Below are 16,718 nucleotides of genomic sequence, written 5' to 3'. Positions count from 1 at the left end.
GAGAACAATTACAGAAGGAAAAAACGTGCTTTGTTTTGTTTTTACTTTTTTATTCAATTGGAATGAGAAGGAAGTAAAGAATGGGCAGCTTTAGATCTTAGTGAATATTAAAATGATAATATTAAGAAATGATCTTGAGTTGCTGATAATCTAAGAGATTATCCACCATTATCTTCAAAAGTCCTAAATAGTCTATGATACTAAAATAAAGTTGTAAGTGGGAAGGTAGCTATGATATGGAAAAGGACTGGTCAGAAGTGCTAAAGAACTGTTAACATATCTTGATTGTCCTCACTACATAAAAGAACAGATAACTATATGATGTGGATAGAGGTATAAGGTAATTTTAGGGTGCTAAATAATAGTGCAAAACATAAATGTATCAAATCAGCAATTTGTACACCTTAAATTTGCATAATGTAATACATCAATTTTCAGTAAAAAATAAATAGAATAAAATAAATAAGCTCTTAGTTAAAAAAAGGTTTAGCATGGCAAAGTTCAAGAAATGGCATGCCTTGTAATTATTATTAACCAAAAATTACTCTAACTAAATACAACACAGAGATGAACACGTGCGTACACACACACACACACACACACACACACACACACACACACACACACTGTCTGTTGGGGTTAAAAAAAAGCCAGTCCAGATCCACCATTCACTAAAGTATAGTTTTTAACAAGTCTTCTCTCAGTTTCTGGGCTCAGCTTTTTCATCTCGAAAAAGGAGGAGGCTAGTTTAGAACTGTCAGTGGTGGAAGGAGGTGAGCAGGCGTGTTAGGAATATTCTGCTTCCATCAATTCATCTCACAAATAGATCGTATTCCTTTAAATTTAGGACACTGCTAATTTTAAGATATGTCATTACTTTAACTGCCACCAAGAAAGAAAAATCACTGCCAAATGAATTATGACACCCTATCAAATATATCTCAATTTCAGAAGCTTTAAAATGTGAACAAAAAATCATTATCTTCGAATTGATAAAAAATGAATAATTGAATGCCTCTTCTGTTCTGGCAGTGAGAAAGTACATTCTGGAAATATAATGCTGAATAAAGTCTAGATGACATGACTCAAAGAGTTTAGGGACTGGGCACAAATGAATATGAACTGAAAGACTCAGATCCTGATGTTCTGATTCCAAGTTCAATAATCTTCCATTATGTAACTCTGACTTCCAAGACTAGCTGGTTAAATTTTGAAAGTGGATGCCTGCAAAATGAAGACACAGAGCTACCAAACAGAAAGTAGTTCACCATTAAAAATGCCTTTCATATCTTCTATTGAGAAAAACTCTTTATTGTGCTTTGATATTTTTTGGTGACATCCATAGATACATTCAGAGTACTATTTTTAAACCAAAATAACATAATATGCATGTATTATACATATACACACACAGAACAGACAGATACATAACACATGTATATACACATGCACATCTTTACTGCATTTCTAACATTTTAAGGTAGATATTTATTTCACTGTAGAAAAGAACTCACAGTCTATCACAGTTTTCTACTTCAGAGTTTTCCTTTAATTTGTAAAGGTTCACTTCTGAGTACTAGGAATCAGACAGAAAAATATAAGGTACAAGCTTGCAACCAAAGTTATGGTCCACGACGTGGATTTGAGCTTCTAAATTGGGGTTAAGAAAACATTGTACACAGTCCTGAAAACAACAGGGCTCAAACCAGTTGATGAGACTTTTACCAAATTATAACTGAAATATACTGCTGAAGGTCACCTTAGGAAACATCACTATGAACAAAGCTAGTGGAGGTGATGGAATTCCTGTTGAGCTATTTCAAATCCTAAAAGATGATGCTGTGAAAGTGCTGCACTCAATATGCCAGCAAATTTAGAAAACTCAACAGTAGCCACAGGACTGGAAAAGGTCAGTTTTCATTTGAATCCCTAAGAAAGGCAATGCCAAAGAATGCTCAAACTACTGCACAATTACACTCATCTCACACACTCATAAAGTAATGCTCAAAATTCTACAAGCCAGGCTTCAACAATACGTGAATTGTGAACTTCCAGATGTTCAAGCTGGTTTTAGAAAAGGCAGAGGAACCAGAGATCAAATTGCCAACATCTGCTGGATCATCAAAAAAGTAAGAAAGTTCCAGAAAAACACCCATTTTTGCTTTATTGACTATGCCAAAGCCTTTGACTGTATGGATCACAATAAATTGTGGAAAATTCTTCAAGAGATGGGAAACCACCTGACCTGCCTCTTGAGAAATCTGAATGCAGATCAGGAAACAAGTTAGAACTGGACATGGAACAACAGAGTGGTTCCAAATAGGAAAAGGAGTACGTCAAGGCTGTGTATTGTCACCCTGCTTATTTAACTTATATGCAGAGTACATCATGAGAAATGCTGGGCTGGAGGAAGCACAAGCTGGAATCAAGATTGCCGGGAGAAATAACAATAAACTCAGATATGCAGATGATACCACCCTTATGGCAGAAAGTGAAGAACTAAAGAGCCTCTTGATGAAAGCAAAAGAGGAGAGTGAAAAAGTTGGCTTAAAGCTCAAGATTCAGAAAATTAAGATCATGGCATCCGGTCCTATCACTTCATGGCAAATAGATGGAGAAACAGTGGAAACTGTGGGAGACTTTATTTGGGGGGGCTCCAAAATCACTGCAGATGGTGACTGCAGCCATGAAATAAAAAGATGCTTACTTCTTGGAAGGAAAGTGATGACCAACCTAGACAGCATATTAAAAAGCAGAGACATTACTTTGCCAACAAAGGTCCATCTAGTCAAGGCTGTGGTTTTTCCAGTGTTCATGTATGGATGTGAGAGTTGGACTATAAAGAAAGCTGAGTGCCGAAGAATTGATGCTTTTGAAACTGTGGTGTTGGATAAGACTCTTGAGAGTCCCTTGGCCTGCAAGGAGATCCAACCAGTCCATCCTAAAGGAGATCAGTCCTGGGTTTTCATTGGAAGAACTGATGTTGAAGCTGAAACTCCAATACTTTGGCTACCTCATGTGAAGAGTTGACTCATTGGAAAAGACCCTGATGCTGAGAGGGATTGGGGGCAGGAGGATAAGGGGACGACAGAGGATGAGATGGTTGGATTGCATCACTGACTCAGTGGGCATGAGTTTGAGTAAACTCTGGGAGTTGGTGATGGACAAGGAGGCCTGGCATGCTGCAGTCCATGGGGTCGCAAAGAGTCGGACACGACTGAGTGATTGAACTGAACTGAACTGAAAAGCACAGGCTCAAACTCTAGGACAAGCCAGGAAGTCTGAAGTTGAGCTAACAAAAACATGAAGCAGTGTTTTGTTCTGTGTAAGGAGAAATAATCAATTGCGTAAAAGCACTGGCAATGTAAGTTTGAAAAGTACAAGGGCTAACAGGTTACTCTAATCTCATTATTTCAGATTGTCAGGCAGGCCTTGCAATAATTATTGTGCCCTGGTTTTGAAACATTTCCCCTATCTTTTCATTTCATGAGTGAGTGTTAAGAATGGGTTCATTATAGGATTAGCAGATAAAATAATTCTATTGCAATACAATCCAAAAATCACACAATGCTGTTTCATAAATCCTAAAAAGAAGATATTTTGGATTTGGGGATAATGATGAAGAATATGCTCCAGAAGAGATCATGCTTTACATCCCAAGTCATGTGTTTCATTGTCATTATATTAACATAATCAGTCGCATAACATGAAATTCTTAGTCTCTATAAATCACAAATCAGCGAGAGAGACATGAAGGAGACAAGGTATACTAGAATGAGAGTTTGCTTTCTGAGAGCTGAAACAAGACTTGTATCTTTGCCCATGTCCATATCTATATCTATACCTATAACTATATCTATATCTGTAATAGTATCTATATATCTTCATTTGGACTTAAATACTACACCAACAGTTTTCCTGCCTTAGTAGTTATTATTATTAGCATTTAAACTTCCTCTTCTAAAGCCTAAGTCTTACAGGTAACTTCTTGAGCAAAAATTACTGTCAGAATTGTAAACTGTATTCAGATTTTATTCAGATCTATTCAGATTTTGGTTTTCAGAAACACTTAGACAACTTCTATGCAATTTTTTCAGAAGACAAAATAAAATATTGCCATACCACCTGTCTTAATGATTCATAAAATATTTTTCCATCTAATTTATCAGATATAGGTCAGGCTTTCTGAGTTTGCTCAGGTATTATGAAAATTATAGTCATTAATTATATATCCAAGTAGAACTTATTTGTAATAAGAGATTCTCAACATACCTCATGAAGCCGGAGGTCTTTTTCATAAACAAGCTTTTTTACAAATGCAGCTATAAATACAACCCAGGCAACCATGAGCACGATTGGAAGAGAATAAGAGACACTGGTTAGGAAGCTATAAGGAAAAACAAAAACAAAAATTCAGTGACCAAAATGAATGCCACATTTGCTGATTGTAATATACAAAGAACACACTCCCTCCTACATTAAAATTATACTCCTTTTTTAATATTGAGAATAATTATTAATATGACTATTTTATTTATGAAGTGTGAGGCTGACTTAACGGTAGGTACATGATTTTCTTGCCACAATGCTACAAGAGTAAAACAGTTCTAGATTGTTAGATAAAATTGCCAAATTGTTTAAAGGGTGACTGCGCATGTCCTGTTTAGGAAAATAATTATTCTATAGATATAACTGCAAGGCTGTAAGGCCTTCTGTCTAAACTAAATTCTTATCTAAAAGGCAGATTCAAAGTTAGATAATGATTGGTTTATCTAGCTAAAAGCTGTATTTTCTCTAATTACTGTATTTACTACTCTTCAGAAGCTCATAGTTATTAAACCATATTTCCAAAAATGAAATAAAATAAAACTCAAATAATATTTAAAATGCAAAGAACTTGGATTCCTCAAACTAATGCTCTAGGGGATGCTTCATAAACAGTATAGAAATGTTTTTTTTTTTTTTTTTCCTGGTAATGTGCTAAACTAGCAGGTCATTGGAAGACAACTGGACCCAAATATATTCCTGAATCATTGGCCCACGATACCTGAATGTTCAAATGAAGTGTTTCTCAAAGTTGAACATACATCAGAATCACCTGAAGGGCTTATTAAAACAGATTTCTGGGCCCCACCCCTAAGCTTCTGATTTATATCGAGGTGGGGTGAGGAATTTGCATTTTAAACTATTTCCCAGGTAAAGCTGAAGCTGCCAGTCCAGAAACCACACTCTAACAACCATTATTCTTACATTAGCCACTGACTATGGACTAAGGCAAAGGAATAGTTTTCAATGAGAGAAACTCTAAATTGAGCTGTTTTATACCTTGGGCTCCACTGACGCTTTCACTTGCAGAAATGTCCCAAGGCCATTTTCTATTTAATCTAAAACGCCAAGGAATTACCTTGAAGTTCCCCATGAAAAATGCAAATATTAATGGAACATGACATCACCATCATTCAGTTTCACTTTAGCATCAGAAGTGCATCACCATCAGGGATATGAAGGATTTTTGGTGGGCGGGGAATGAGGGTTGGGGCCATATCCAGTTTCTTTTGGTTCCTGGGGAACTGTCTGGCATGGGGAAAGCACTTAAAGAATATTTGCTGAATGAATTTTGTCTTGGATCAGGTCCAACCTTGATGCTGTTTCTGGCTCTAGAATTAGGCAAAGGACTTCATTCATTAATAACAACCCTCCACTAATGTTTCTTCAAGTGACTGTGTATTTTAGGTTTGATATAGTATGAAAGAGAAAATTCTGGTTTGTAATTTAAGGACCAGTGCAGTAACAAGTATTCAACTTTGGGCAATTTACTTGGATTTCAATTTTTTCATCTGGAAAGTGTGGCTGATAATATTTGTTCTCATTTTATGAGGTGGTTTGGTAGAACGAATGAACTAATATATGTGAAAGCACTTTGTACGCAACAAAGAGTTTATATGTGTACGTTGAGATGTTAGTTTCTACTCCCATGAAGAACGCAAAGTACAGCTACTTTACTCTCAAAAGACACATCCAGGTACCCACCATTCTAGGTACTAAAATTTACAAGGGGAAAAAAGTCAGCAGGAAAACAGATGAGGATTTTCATTTAATTGAACCCACAGGTCTCTACTATTGATGCAAGCTGTCCCAAGTCACTCATGGTTCATGCAATAAGGTCTGGACTGGCTGCTCAGAAGTGGCTGACATTGACAGCAGGCTGATAGAATCCTCGCCTGTCAGGAAGACAGAATCCTGTCGTCCTGTATCACTGCTGCACAAAGGGCTACATAAACTCATCTCCTCTAATGCTCTTGAAGCAGCCAAAGGAGACAGAAGCATTGATAGAAACAGAAAAAAACAAAACAAACAAAAGAGACTCATCTGAATTGTATATAAACTGCCATAACTGGGCTGAATAACAAGTACAATTTGTTTAAAGTGATATTCAGCCTCAAGCTTTTGTATAGGAGAATGAGCTTGAAAAACTTAGCCCTCCAATCTTATTGTCTCACTGTGGTCAGACATGCAGGAACCATCCAGTGCCCACCTGACTGGCAAATTCTGTTCAAATTCAACTTTCCAAAAGCAGGATCTTTACATTTTTTGTTGATTTAGAAAAAACATTTTAGAGAAAGATTGCTACCAAATAGTTTCAGATAGCATAATATTTATCTTAGAGAGTTGATCAATACTGTGTTTTATTAAACTTTTTCCTTAAAACTATACCCTCACTCATGGATTTTTAGTTAAATTTGAGAGTTAGAAGGGATTTTAAGATTATTTTGTTTAATACTCTCATTTGACTAGAGAAAGGTAAAACCAGTGGGTAACATCAAAATCATGCAGTGATGTACTCAGGTCTGGAGTCCAGCTCCTAACTTTGGGGCCAAAGTACTTGGAAGGGTATGGGTTATGATAAAGAAAACATGGATCATTTGGTAAGAACTTTAGCATCATTTGGGTAACAGTGAGCAGCTATAGTGAGCTGGTCCTATACTGTGAACCTTTCCCTGGAAATAAGCATTTGACAAATATTTGGTCAATACTATCCCTTCCACTTGATAACATGTGAATGAATGAGAAGAAATGAATTCCAAAAAAAGTGGTTGATTATGTAAAACGCCTGCAAGTGCATGGACTTACTTGTCTTTCATGTAGCAGGGATAAGGAATTGCTTGGACCTGGACTGCTATTTCCTGGGAGTTCCTTCCAGTCTGCAATTCAACAATTGCTCTTTCAATACTATCCTGTAAGTAGATAAAAGCCCTGCCATAGATCTGGTTGTGTGATGGAGAATTGTGTGGCCCTGGGGCCCAAATCTTGGCTCTAATGTTTCTTGTGGTCTGTGAGGTCTTGAGACTCATGCGGATGGTGTATTTTACAACTGGAGGAAGAGAGACGTTTTCAGAGTCATAGCTTCTGTGCCGGCTGCTATTAGGAGGAAGCTTAAAAATAACACCTAAAAATAAAATGGCAACATCAGAAAGGTTATTTTATGGTTGACATTATTCTTTGTTTGGAGGGTCCACATGGGGGCAGCCAGACAAGCAATTGAGTTAGTAATGTGACAGTAAGTTCAGACTTTTAATTTACAGAAAAGATGGTTAATTGAAAGTGACAATCTCAGAGATTCAAAGCAGGAGTTTGAGAATATAATCACAGACTAAGTGGCCAGATTAAATATTTCACTTTAAGCCACTTACTCAAATTAAACACACATATACATTAAAATGAATAATCTTGACTGATTATAAGGATGGACTCAAATTTATGTAATATGTAATTCTTTTCAGCTTTAATTTTAACAATATCAACAAAACCACACATATTAAAGGCTCCTCAACCAAGATAGTTGGTTGACGACATGAAAGGTTCTTATTTCCAAGGACATCAAAGGGGACAGTGTGCTCGCCCCAGCCCTGACTACTTTTTTTGAGGTCTGGATGAAAGAAGTGATGGGAAGAATTTGGCCAATTTTAGTACAAAGAAAAGCTCAAATTCTAGTAGAATAACACTTACTTCCAAAGAGTTCATTGCTTTTGTAGAGTCTTTTAGCCTCTCTTTCCATTTTATCTATGCTTTCTGCTGCCTGAATACGGTCATATAATACACAGGAGGAAATATTCACTGTCAGGGAAGATAGTATGCTAAGTTGATCAATGAGGTCAATGCTGTTCTCTAATTTCAGCCTTAGAATATCTAAAGAAGAAAAAAGACACAAAGCATATTATAATGTTGTTTCTAGTAGTAATGGGACAAAAATACTGATTTTTTGGTAAGTATTAAACCTTAAACTAGATTATAAATAATATGAACTTGCAGAATTTACTCTAAAAATGTCAAGTACTCTATATCTGGGAAGATGTAGCCAGTTGTGCAAATGCTTATTGAAAAGAATTTTGAATTAGATATAGATACAGTAGACTCATACAAAGAATGTATGCATGCATGCTCAGTACAAGCTAATTCAAAAGCTAATTCTACTCTGCTACAATTTAATTAACCAAAGACTAAAGGTGAATAATTTTAAAATTATTCTACCTGCATTATTTAGGAAGAAAACTAAAAACTAGAGGTGAAAAGTTTGAATAAACAGAAATGCTTGCTTTGCTTAGGGAGTGTTGATGTAAGAATTTAAGCAACGAAAGTCTATGCAGAGTGTGTGGAACAAATAAACAATATCATTCAATAAGTTGTAATACAGAAGCACTTCTTAGGAGGCTGTGACAATCTATGGAACATAGTTACAACTTTCTGATATTGTTTGATTTAAAGTCTTCTGTAAGTTATCTCTACTCATATCTGTATTAATCTAGACGATCAAGATTTTATTTCAGGTAATTACTCTTGAAGAAAAGGAATTTAATTGCTCTTCAATTTCATGAATCTTTATGAGGAAATCAACTGAGACAAAGGGTAAATATAAAATTGTAAGTTCATAAATCACTTGGCCAATTAAATTTTCACTGACTTGATCATGAATACTGAGAAGGCTGTGAATGTCATAAATTCCTCTTTACAGAACCCAAACGTGTCTCTATCATCATCCAATAGAAGATTAAATTTCTCACAGAGGGCAGCTTCTTAAAGGACATCTCTCATTATAACTTAAAATGAAATGTTTTGCTTGATATAGATGTTTGTGGGGGAGGGGTAAAACTGTGGTTGAATAGTGGCCTCCAGCGGCCACTGAAAATCAACACACCTGCAAAGGATTCTTCAGAAATGCTGGTAGACGGAATCTAAGAGCTATAAAGAGTCAGTGGCCTTTAAATTCGAACAGTATAAAATCTCTTTGATATTAAATTAAGTATACAGTTATACAGATAGAAAGTCTCACTTATATGGTCATTTTAACCTTATTTTAAACTCTGAGACTCATTTCCTATATCTAAAGTTAGGAATGAAAAAAACTATCTAAGAACTTTATAGTTTATCCCTGATATTTTGATCAAGTGTTTCCTTACCCAAATGATACTTTTAGAGGATAAATCACTAATATCTTTATTTAATCAAACAAGGTTGATATCATAAAATACATACAATTATATACATTATAAATAGGCATAATTCCTCCCCACTGGTTTACAACTTAAATCACTTAAGTCCCAGTAGCGCTGGAGAGGAGAAAGAGGGGCATTAGCTCTACTGCTGGCAAATTCTGATGTTTTCAATCCCTTCCTCTTACCCATGGTTGCATAGCAACCAGGAATCAGACACAGACTGAATTACATATCTTGCATCCCTTAGGTTGAGGGTAGGAATGTAGTAGAGGGAATGCATAAGTTCAGACAGCTTTCTTTGATCCTCTCCTGCCTGTCCCTTTTAAATGATCATGAGAGGAGGAGCTAACCTTGAACAGTGATTTAGGTTTATTTTCTCTTGAGTCTCCACATTGCTTTTGTTTTTCTCACTCTATAGCCTCTTCTGGTTACATTCTGAGTTAGTCAAAGCAATACTAAGGCCAGTGGAGATAAAAAATTATAAATGTAGCAGAAATAAACCGTTTCATCGTCTGTTTTTAAAAACTTGCTTTTCACCAAGTTACCCCCAAAAAGTGTCCTCTGGTAGAAATCTACCTGTGATTGAAGGACAAGCTGCATTTACAGGGAATACATTGCATTATAATTATTGAGACCAACTACAGGAAATGGGTATCCAAATAATCATTACGTTTAACTGTACAATTTACTAGAAAAAAGATGGATAGATATACTCAGGATTTTAAGATCTTATATGGGACAATGCTTTTCACATTTCTGACATGACAAGTAAATAAAGGTTTTTTGAATCTGGACTCACCGAGTTCATCTATCTGTTTCAAAAGTTCAACAGCATCAAGTCCCACGGAGAATTTTACAAAAACTTGCACAAAGGGATTCCTTAGAGTATTCTAACAAACAATAATAGGGAGTCAGTTTCAATATAAGGACATGTTTAATCACTGTCTCTTTAATAACACCACAGTGAAATGAGGTATCACTACTGGGCATTCTCAGTCCATCATCTTGTAAAGGCTCCCATACAAATCTTTGAGAAAAAGAGAAGGTGTGTGACTGCTAATTCTGAGTTTTTGCTCCTCTGTAGATACAAATTTGTCACCATGTAGAAGTAGCCAGATAAAACCATAATTAACAACATTGGGAAACCATGTTTAACTGAAAACACTTTTCCCCAATAGCTACTATATCAATTGTTTTTAACATACATTATAGAATTTTTATGGTTCATAATTGAACTTTGTTCAGTTGAAACAAACAAAGGAAGCTTTAAAAACTGTGATGTCTATGTGAAATTTGACATCACAACTGATTTATATTCTAGTCCTACTAATTCCTGGCTGTGAGGCTTTCAGCAAGCATTCAGCCTTTTCCAGCTTCAGGTTACTTTTCTGTAAAGTAGAATCTAATCAAACTAGCCAAACGCAAATTATTACGGTATTGTTTTATTCTGTAATAAGTGCAGCTAGGTGAACACAGAAAAAATAAACTGATTATAAAACTTTAAATTACTCCATACTGATGGCAAGACTGAAAATTTTTTAAAAAGTGTTTAAAATATAAAGACTCTTATAGCTATCTTCCAAATTAGGAGACATAACTTCTACCACTGAAGTTATCTACTAGGTAATACTTACTGAGTTCTTACTATGTGCTGGGTACTGTCTAATAGAATATACCTTAATTTTCTCACTTAGTTTTCCCTAATACCTAGACATAAGTACTATTACTATCCCCAGTTAATAGATGACAAGGCTAGGACTCAAGAAGCTATGTAAATTCCTTAAGAATGTACAATTAATAAGTGTCAAAGGGAAAGTTGAAGAGAGAGACTGCAACTTGATTAAAGAAATGTTTATTCATCTTATGTATGAATTCATGACTTAGTTTTTATGTGAGCTAGGCGTATGTTGTTTTCTTTTTAGAAGATAGTTCAATACCACTTATTATTCTGTCCTTCTTACCAATATCTCATTTTGTTATCATGGACGTAAATGATTAAGAATAATATGTATTAATATAGCATATATAATATAATTAATTTGCTAAACATATAGCTTCTAAGGAGCCTAGGAGTAGTTGGCAGAATGAAGACAGATGGCTATCACACAGCTATATACCATGATAACCCAAGTTCTTTAAAATCGAATTATTTACTAGGAATTTGCTCATTGTAGAAAATCTGAATCAGAGCATTACTAATAAACAAAGCGCTATGTTAGCTCCAAGTCAGAGATGATCCATCAAATTATTTCCATTCTCTTATTGTTCCTTTACACTCAATCCTGTCTATGATATAGAATATTATTTTCAAATGCTTCCACACAATGTAATCTTCAAAAGTCTGTGAGGAAGTTATCAATAGACCCATTTTAGAGTTTCATAAACTGTAAAAAGTATTTTAAGTCATTTGCCTATGAGTTCACAATGACAAAGCCAGGTCATGTACTAAAATTTTGAAATATCAAATTCTACACACATTTTCAGAAATAAATTTTCCTCAATAATTGAGAATAATAATTTATTTTGGTCTAGAACAGAATAAAGATACTCCCGTTAGATGGTGATACTTTTATGAACGTGGTCACAGAATTTTCTTCTTACCAAATTACTGCACTTTGGAACTATTATGCAATGATCATGTCCCTTGTTAATTCACTTTGTTAGCCAGCAAAACTTTCCTTAATGAAATAATATGTGTGGGATTATTATCTGTTCACTGAAAAAAAGTTTCAGGAGAAAATAGCAATTTTTCACTGAAGAAATACATGTGTCAATGAGGTACTGTTTATATAGCCTTTATTATCTGAAACTCGCTAAAAAAGGCCACTTGGAATGAACATTTGTGATTATCAGATGTAGGGAGTGGGTAGATGGGGAATTGGATGAAGGTGGTCAAAAGATACAAACTTTGAATTATGAGATACATCTGTACCAGGGATGCAATCTACAACATGATGACTAGTAGTTAATACCGCTGTACCACACATAGGAATGTTGCTAGAATAGATCCTAAGAGATTTCAGCACAAAGAGAAAAACCTTTTTTTCTTTCTTTTTACTGTATTTACATGAGATGATGAATAGTAACTAAATCTACTATGGTGATCATTTCATAATGTGTGTGTGTGTTCAGTTGTTTCAGCTCAGTTCAGTCGCTCAGTCGTGTCCGACTCTTTGCGACCCCATGAATCGCAGCACGCCAGGCATCCCTGTCCATCACCAACTGCCTGAATCTACCCAAACCCATGTCCATCAAGTCGGTGATACCATCCAACCATCTCATCCTCTGTTGTCCCCTTCTCCTCCTGCCCTCAATCTTTCCCAGCATCAGGGTCTTTTCAAATAAGTCAGTTCTTTGCATCAGGTGGCCAAAGTATTAGAGTTTCAGCTTCAACATCAGTCCTTCCAATGAACACCCAGGACTGATCTCCCTAAGGATGGACTGGTTGGATCTCCTTGCAGTCCAAGGGACTCTCAAGAGTCTTCTCCAACACCACAGTTCAAAAGCATCAATTCTTCGGTGCCCAGCTTTCTTCATAGTCCAACTCTCACATCTATACATGACCACTGGAAAAACCATAGCCTTGACTAGATGGACCCTTGTTGGCAATATCTCTGCTTTTTAATATGCTGTCTAGGTTGGTCATAACTTTCCTTCCAAGGAGTAAGCATCTTTTTATTTCATGGCTGCAGTCACCATCTGCAGTGATTTTGGAGCCCCCCAAAATAAACTCAGCCACTGTTTCTACTGTTTCCCCATCTATTTGCCAGGAAGTGATGGGACCGGATGACACGATCTTAGTTTTCTGAATCTTGAGCTTTAAGCCAACTTTTTCACTCTCCTCTTTTGCTTTCATCAAGAGGCTCTTTAGTTCTTCTTCACTTCATGCCATAAGGGTGGTGTCATCTGCATATCTGAGGTTATTGATATTTCTCCCGGCAATCTTGATTCCAGCTTGTGCTTCCTCCAGCCCAGCTTTTTCATGATGTACTCTGCATATAAGTTAAATAAGCAGAATGACAATATACAGCCTTGACATACTCCTTTTCCTATCTGAAACCAGTCTGTTGTTCCACACCCAGTTCTAACTGTTGCTTCCTGACCTGCATACAAATTTCTCAAGAGGCAGGTCAGGTGGTCTGGTATTCCCATCTCTTGAAGAATTTTCCACAATTTATTGTGATCCACACAGTCAAAGGCTTTGACATAGTCAATAAAGCAGAAATAGATGTTTTTCTGTAACTCTTTTGCTGTTTTGATGATCTATCAGATGTTGGCAATTTGATCTCTGGTTCCTCTGCCTTTTCTAAAATCAGCTTGAACATCTGGAAGCTCACGGTTCACGTATTACTGAAGCCTGGCTTCATTCCAATCCCAAAGAAAGGCAATGCCAAAGAATGCTCAGTTGCTTCAGGTGTGTCCAACTCTTTGTGACCCCATTGACTGTAGCCCACCAGACTCCTCCGTCTGTGAAATTTTCCAGGTAAGAACACTGGAGTGGGTTGGCTTTTCCTACTCCAGGGGATCTTCCTGACCCAGAGATTGAACCCGTGTCTTTGTCTCCTGCATTGGCAGATGAGATCTTTACCACGAGCACCACCTAGGAAGCCCAATCATTTCTATATATATCTCAAACCATCATGCTATACACCTTAAACTGATACAGTGATTATGTTAATTATTTCTCAGTAAAACTGTGGGGAGAGGGAGAAAACTGAAATTTAATCAAGAAAATATTGTTCTTAAGATCAGAGATAGGTAGGATATTTAAAAAATGGACATATTTAAAATCAGAACTACATTTAATAGAAAATTGTGGGGAAGATATTTGATGAAAAGTTTATTTTAAATTATGGGCTCCCCTGGTAGCTCAGCTGGTGAAGAATCCACCTGCAATGCAGGACACCCTTGTTTAATTCTTGGGTCGGGAAGATCCACTGGAGAAAGGATAGGCTACCTACTCCAGTATTCGTGGGTTTCCCTGCTGGCTCAGCTGGTAAAGAATCCACCTGCAATGCGGGAGTTCAGTCTCTCAGTCATGTTCAACTCTTTGTGACCCAACAGACTGCAGCATGCCAGGCCTCCCTGTCCATCACCAACTCCTGGAGTTTACTCAAACTCATGTCCATTGAGTCGGTGATGCCATCCAACCATCTCATTCTCTTTCACCCCCTTCTCCTCCCATCTTCAATCTTTCCCAGCATCAGGGTCTTTTCAAATGAGTCAGTTCTTTGCATCAGGTGGCCAAAGTACTGGAGTTTCAGCTTCAGCATCAGTCCTTCCAATGAATATCCAGGACTGATTTCCTTTAGGATGGACTGGTTGGATCTCCTTGCAGTCCAAAGGACTCTCAAGAGTCTTCTCCAGCACCACAGTTCAAAAAAGCATCAATTCTTCTGTGCTCAGCAATGCAGAAGACCTGGGTTCAGTCCTTGGGTTGAGAAGATCACCTAGCGAAGGGAACAGCTACCTACTCCAGTATTCTGGCCTGGAGAATTCCATGGACCATCCTAGGGGTTGCAAAGAGTCAGACACGACTGAGTGATTTTCACCTCATGTCATTTATATTAATTGTGCTAAATATCTATTTAGAAATTAGTGCTACATTTCTAATAAAATTTAGGTTGTAATTGTAATTATGACTAATTATTAGTCAAAACAAAGACTGGGTAAAACATCTTTTGGGTATAACTTTTTTACCAAAGTTGTATGACACAAATTCTTTGTTCTATGTTTAACTTCTTGAGCCATGATTATAAAGAAAGGCATTTTTTTTGTTGCTGTTGCAAAAATCTTCTAGGGTTTAATCAATTTTCCAAGGACCTCTATCAATTCTTTGAATATGCAATCCATACTTTTTTGAAGTTCCTAAGTTGTTACCATTCCTGAAAATGTTCTCTTCTATTGATAATGGGTCTAACTCTGCTGCCTGATGTTTGTGTGTACATACTAAGTCGCTTCAGTCATGTCCGAGTCTCTGCGACACTATGGACTGTAGCCTGCCAGGCTTCTCTCTACATGGGATTTTCCAGACAAGAATACTGGAGTGGGTTGCCATGCCCTCCTCCAGGGTATCTTCCCAATCTAGGGATTGAACCCACATCGCTTATGTCTCCTGCATTGGCAAGCGGGTTCTTTATCACTAGCCTGATATTTAGCTGCCAATAGCTCTCTTGGTGATTGCAACAATTCCCAACACAACTTGCATCCTCTTCAGAGAACTCTGCATCTTTTATGAGACTTGAGATGATACTTTTCAACTAGTGTATGTTGGATTTGCGGTGCTTTGTCAAACATTTGTCAGATATCTCAACCAAAGAACTCAAATTTAACATTCTTCTTCAGAATATCAGTACTTCAGGAATTCTGGTTCAGTTAAAATAGCAAAACATAATTTAAAGAAATAACATATTTTCAGTAGATTTTATGGCATTTTAGTTTTGGAAAATAGATTTACATCACTAGGGATGTGTCAGAATTGACTTGTAAAATGATTATCTCTGAATTACTTACAGAGAAACTGTGTTATAAGAGGTGAGGAAGGTTACAAACACGAATGGCAGATCTGTTATCCTGTCTCACACCTGCTCTCTGAAGGAGAGGCAGTTTTAATCTGTTGAATATGGATTCTACATTACTAACTGCCCATTCTCCTAACGAAGGTGATTCAAATGTCAAAGAATTATAATCCGTATGAAAGGTAATGACAAAACTGTCTCCTACCTGGAGCATTGGAATCGTCTGGTTTAACAGTTGGAAGGAATTCATGAAAAGCGGTGACTTATCCATCCACTCTTGAGATTTTTCTCTTAATTCTGCCAACTGCCTCAGGGTTACATTAGACTAAAAGACAAAGAAACAGAAATAAATCTGGCCCACTGGTATTTTTCCTGTATTTCTAAAAGGTATCTCAAGGTTGTTTTGTTATATAACTCTAAGAAACAGTTCTAAAAAGTAGAGTTAGTAAAACATTGTCAGAAATTTCCCAGGTGATCAAAATTTTTTAAGTGGCAGCTTTTATAGGGTCAAGGTTACAAATAAAAATTCTGGAAAATTTAAGGTTTACTTCATGTCCACTGAAAATGTATAGCTGAAAGGAAAGCACATCTTCTGGAATTCTCACAAGTTACCCACTTTTACCAGTGGTACATTTAACTTTACTACTAGAGAAACATTCTAGTTCAAGGATGTAAGAAGACAGATGCTTTCATGTAATGCTGGTGGAAA

General features: G+C 36.5%; 1 protein-coding gene across 1 annotated transcript in view; it reads right to left on the bottom strand.

Annotated features, from left to right (window-relative positions):
• Nucleotides 1-16,718, bottom strand: part of ABCA12 (ATP binding cassette subfamily A member 12) — a 200,489-nt gene that overhangs the window by 58,378 nt on the left and 125,393 nt on the right. The window contains exons 19-23 of the mRNA XM_061148811.1: nucleotides 16,215-16,334; nucleotides 10,291-10,381; nucleotides 8,008-8,187; nucleotides 7,132-7,447; nucleotides 4,273-4,387 (exon numbers count right to left, since the gene is read on the bottom strand). Of these exons, the coding sequence (XP_061004794.1) occupies nucleotides 4,273-4,387; nucleotides 7,132-7,447; nucleotides 8,008-8,187; nucleotides 10,291-10,381; nucleotides 16,215-16,334 (822 nt within the window). The remainder of the gene's footprint in view (nucleotides 1-4,272; nucleotides 4,388-7,131; nucleotides 7,448-8,007; nucleotides 8,188-10,290; nucleotides 10,382-16,214; nucleotides 16,335-16,718) is intronic.

This window comes from Dama dama, chromosome 8 (assembly GCF_033118175.1).
Source record: "Dama dama isolate Ldn47 chromosome 8, ASM3311817v1, whole genome shotgun sequence".
Classification (NCBI taxonomy): Eukaryota; Metazoa; Chordata; class Mammalia; order Artiodactyla; family Cervidae; genus Dama; species Dama dama.
The sequence above is the reverse complement of the archived record's forward strand: the minus strand, read 5'-3'. Positions and strand labels throughout refer to the sequence as shown.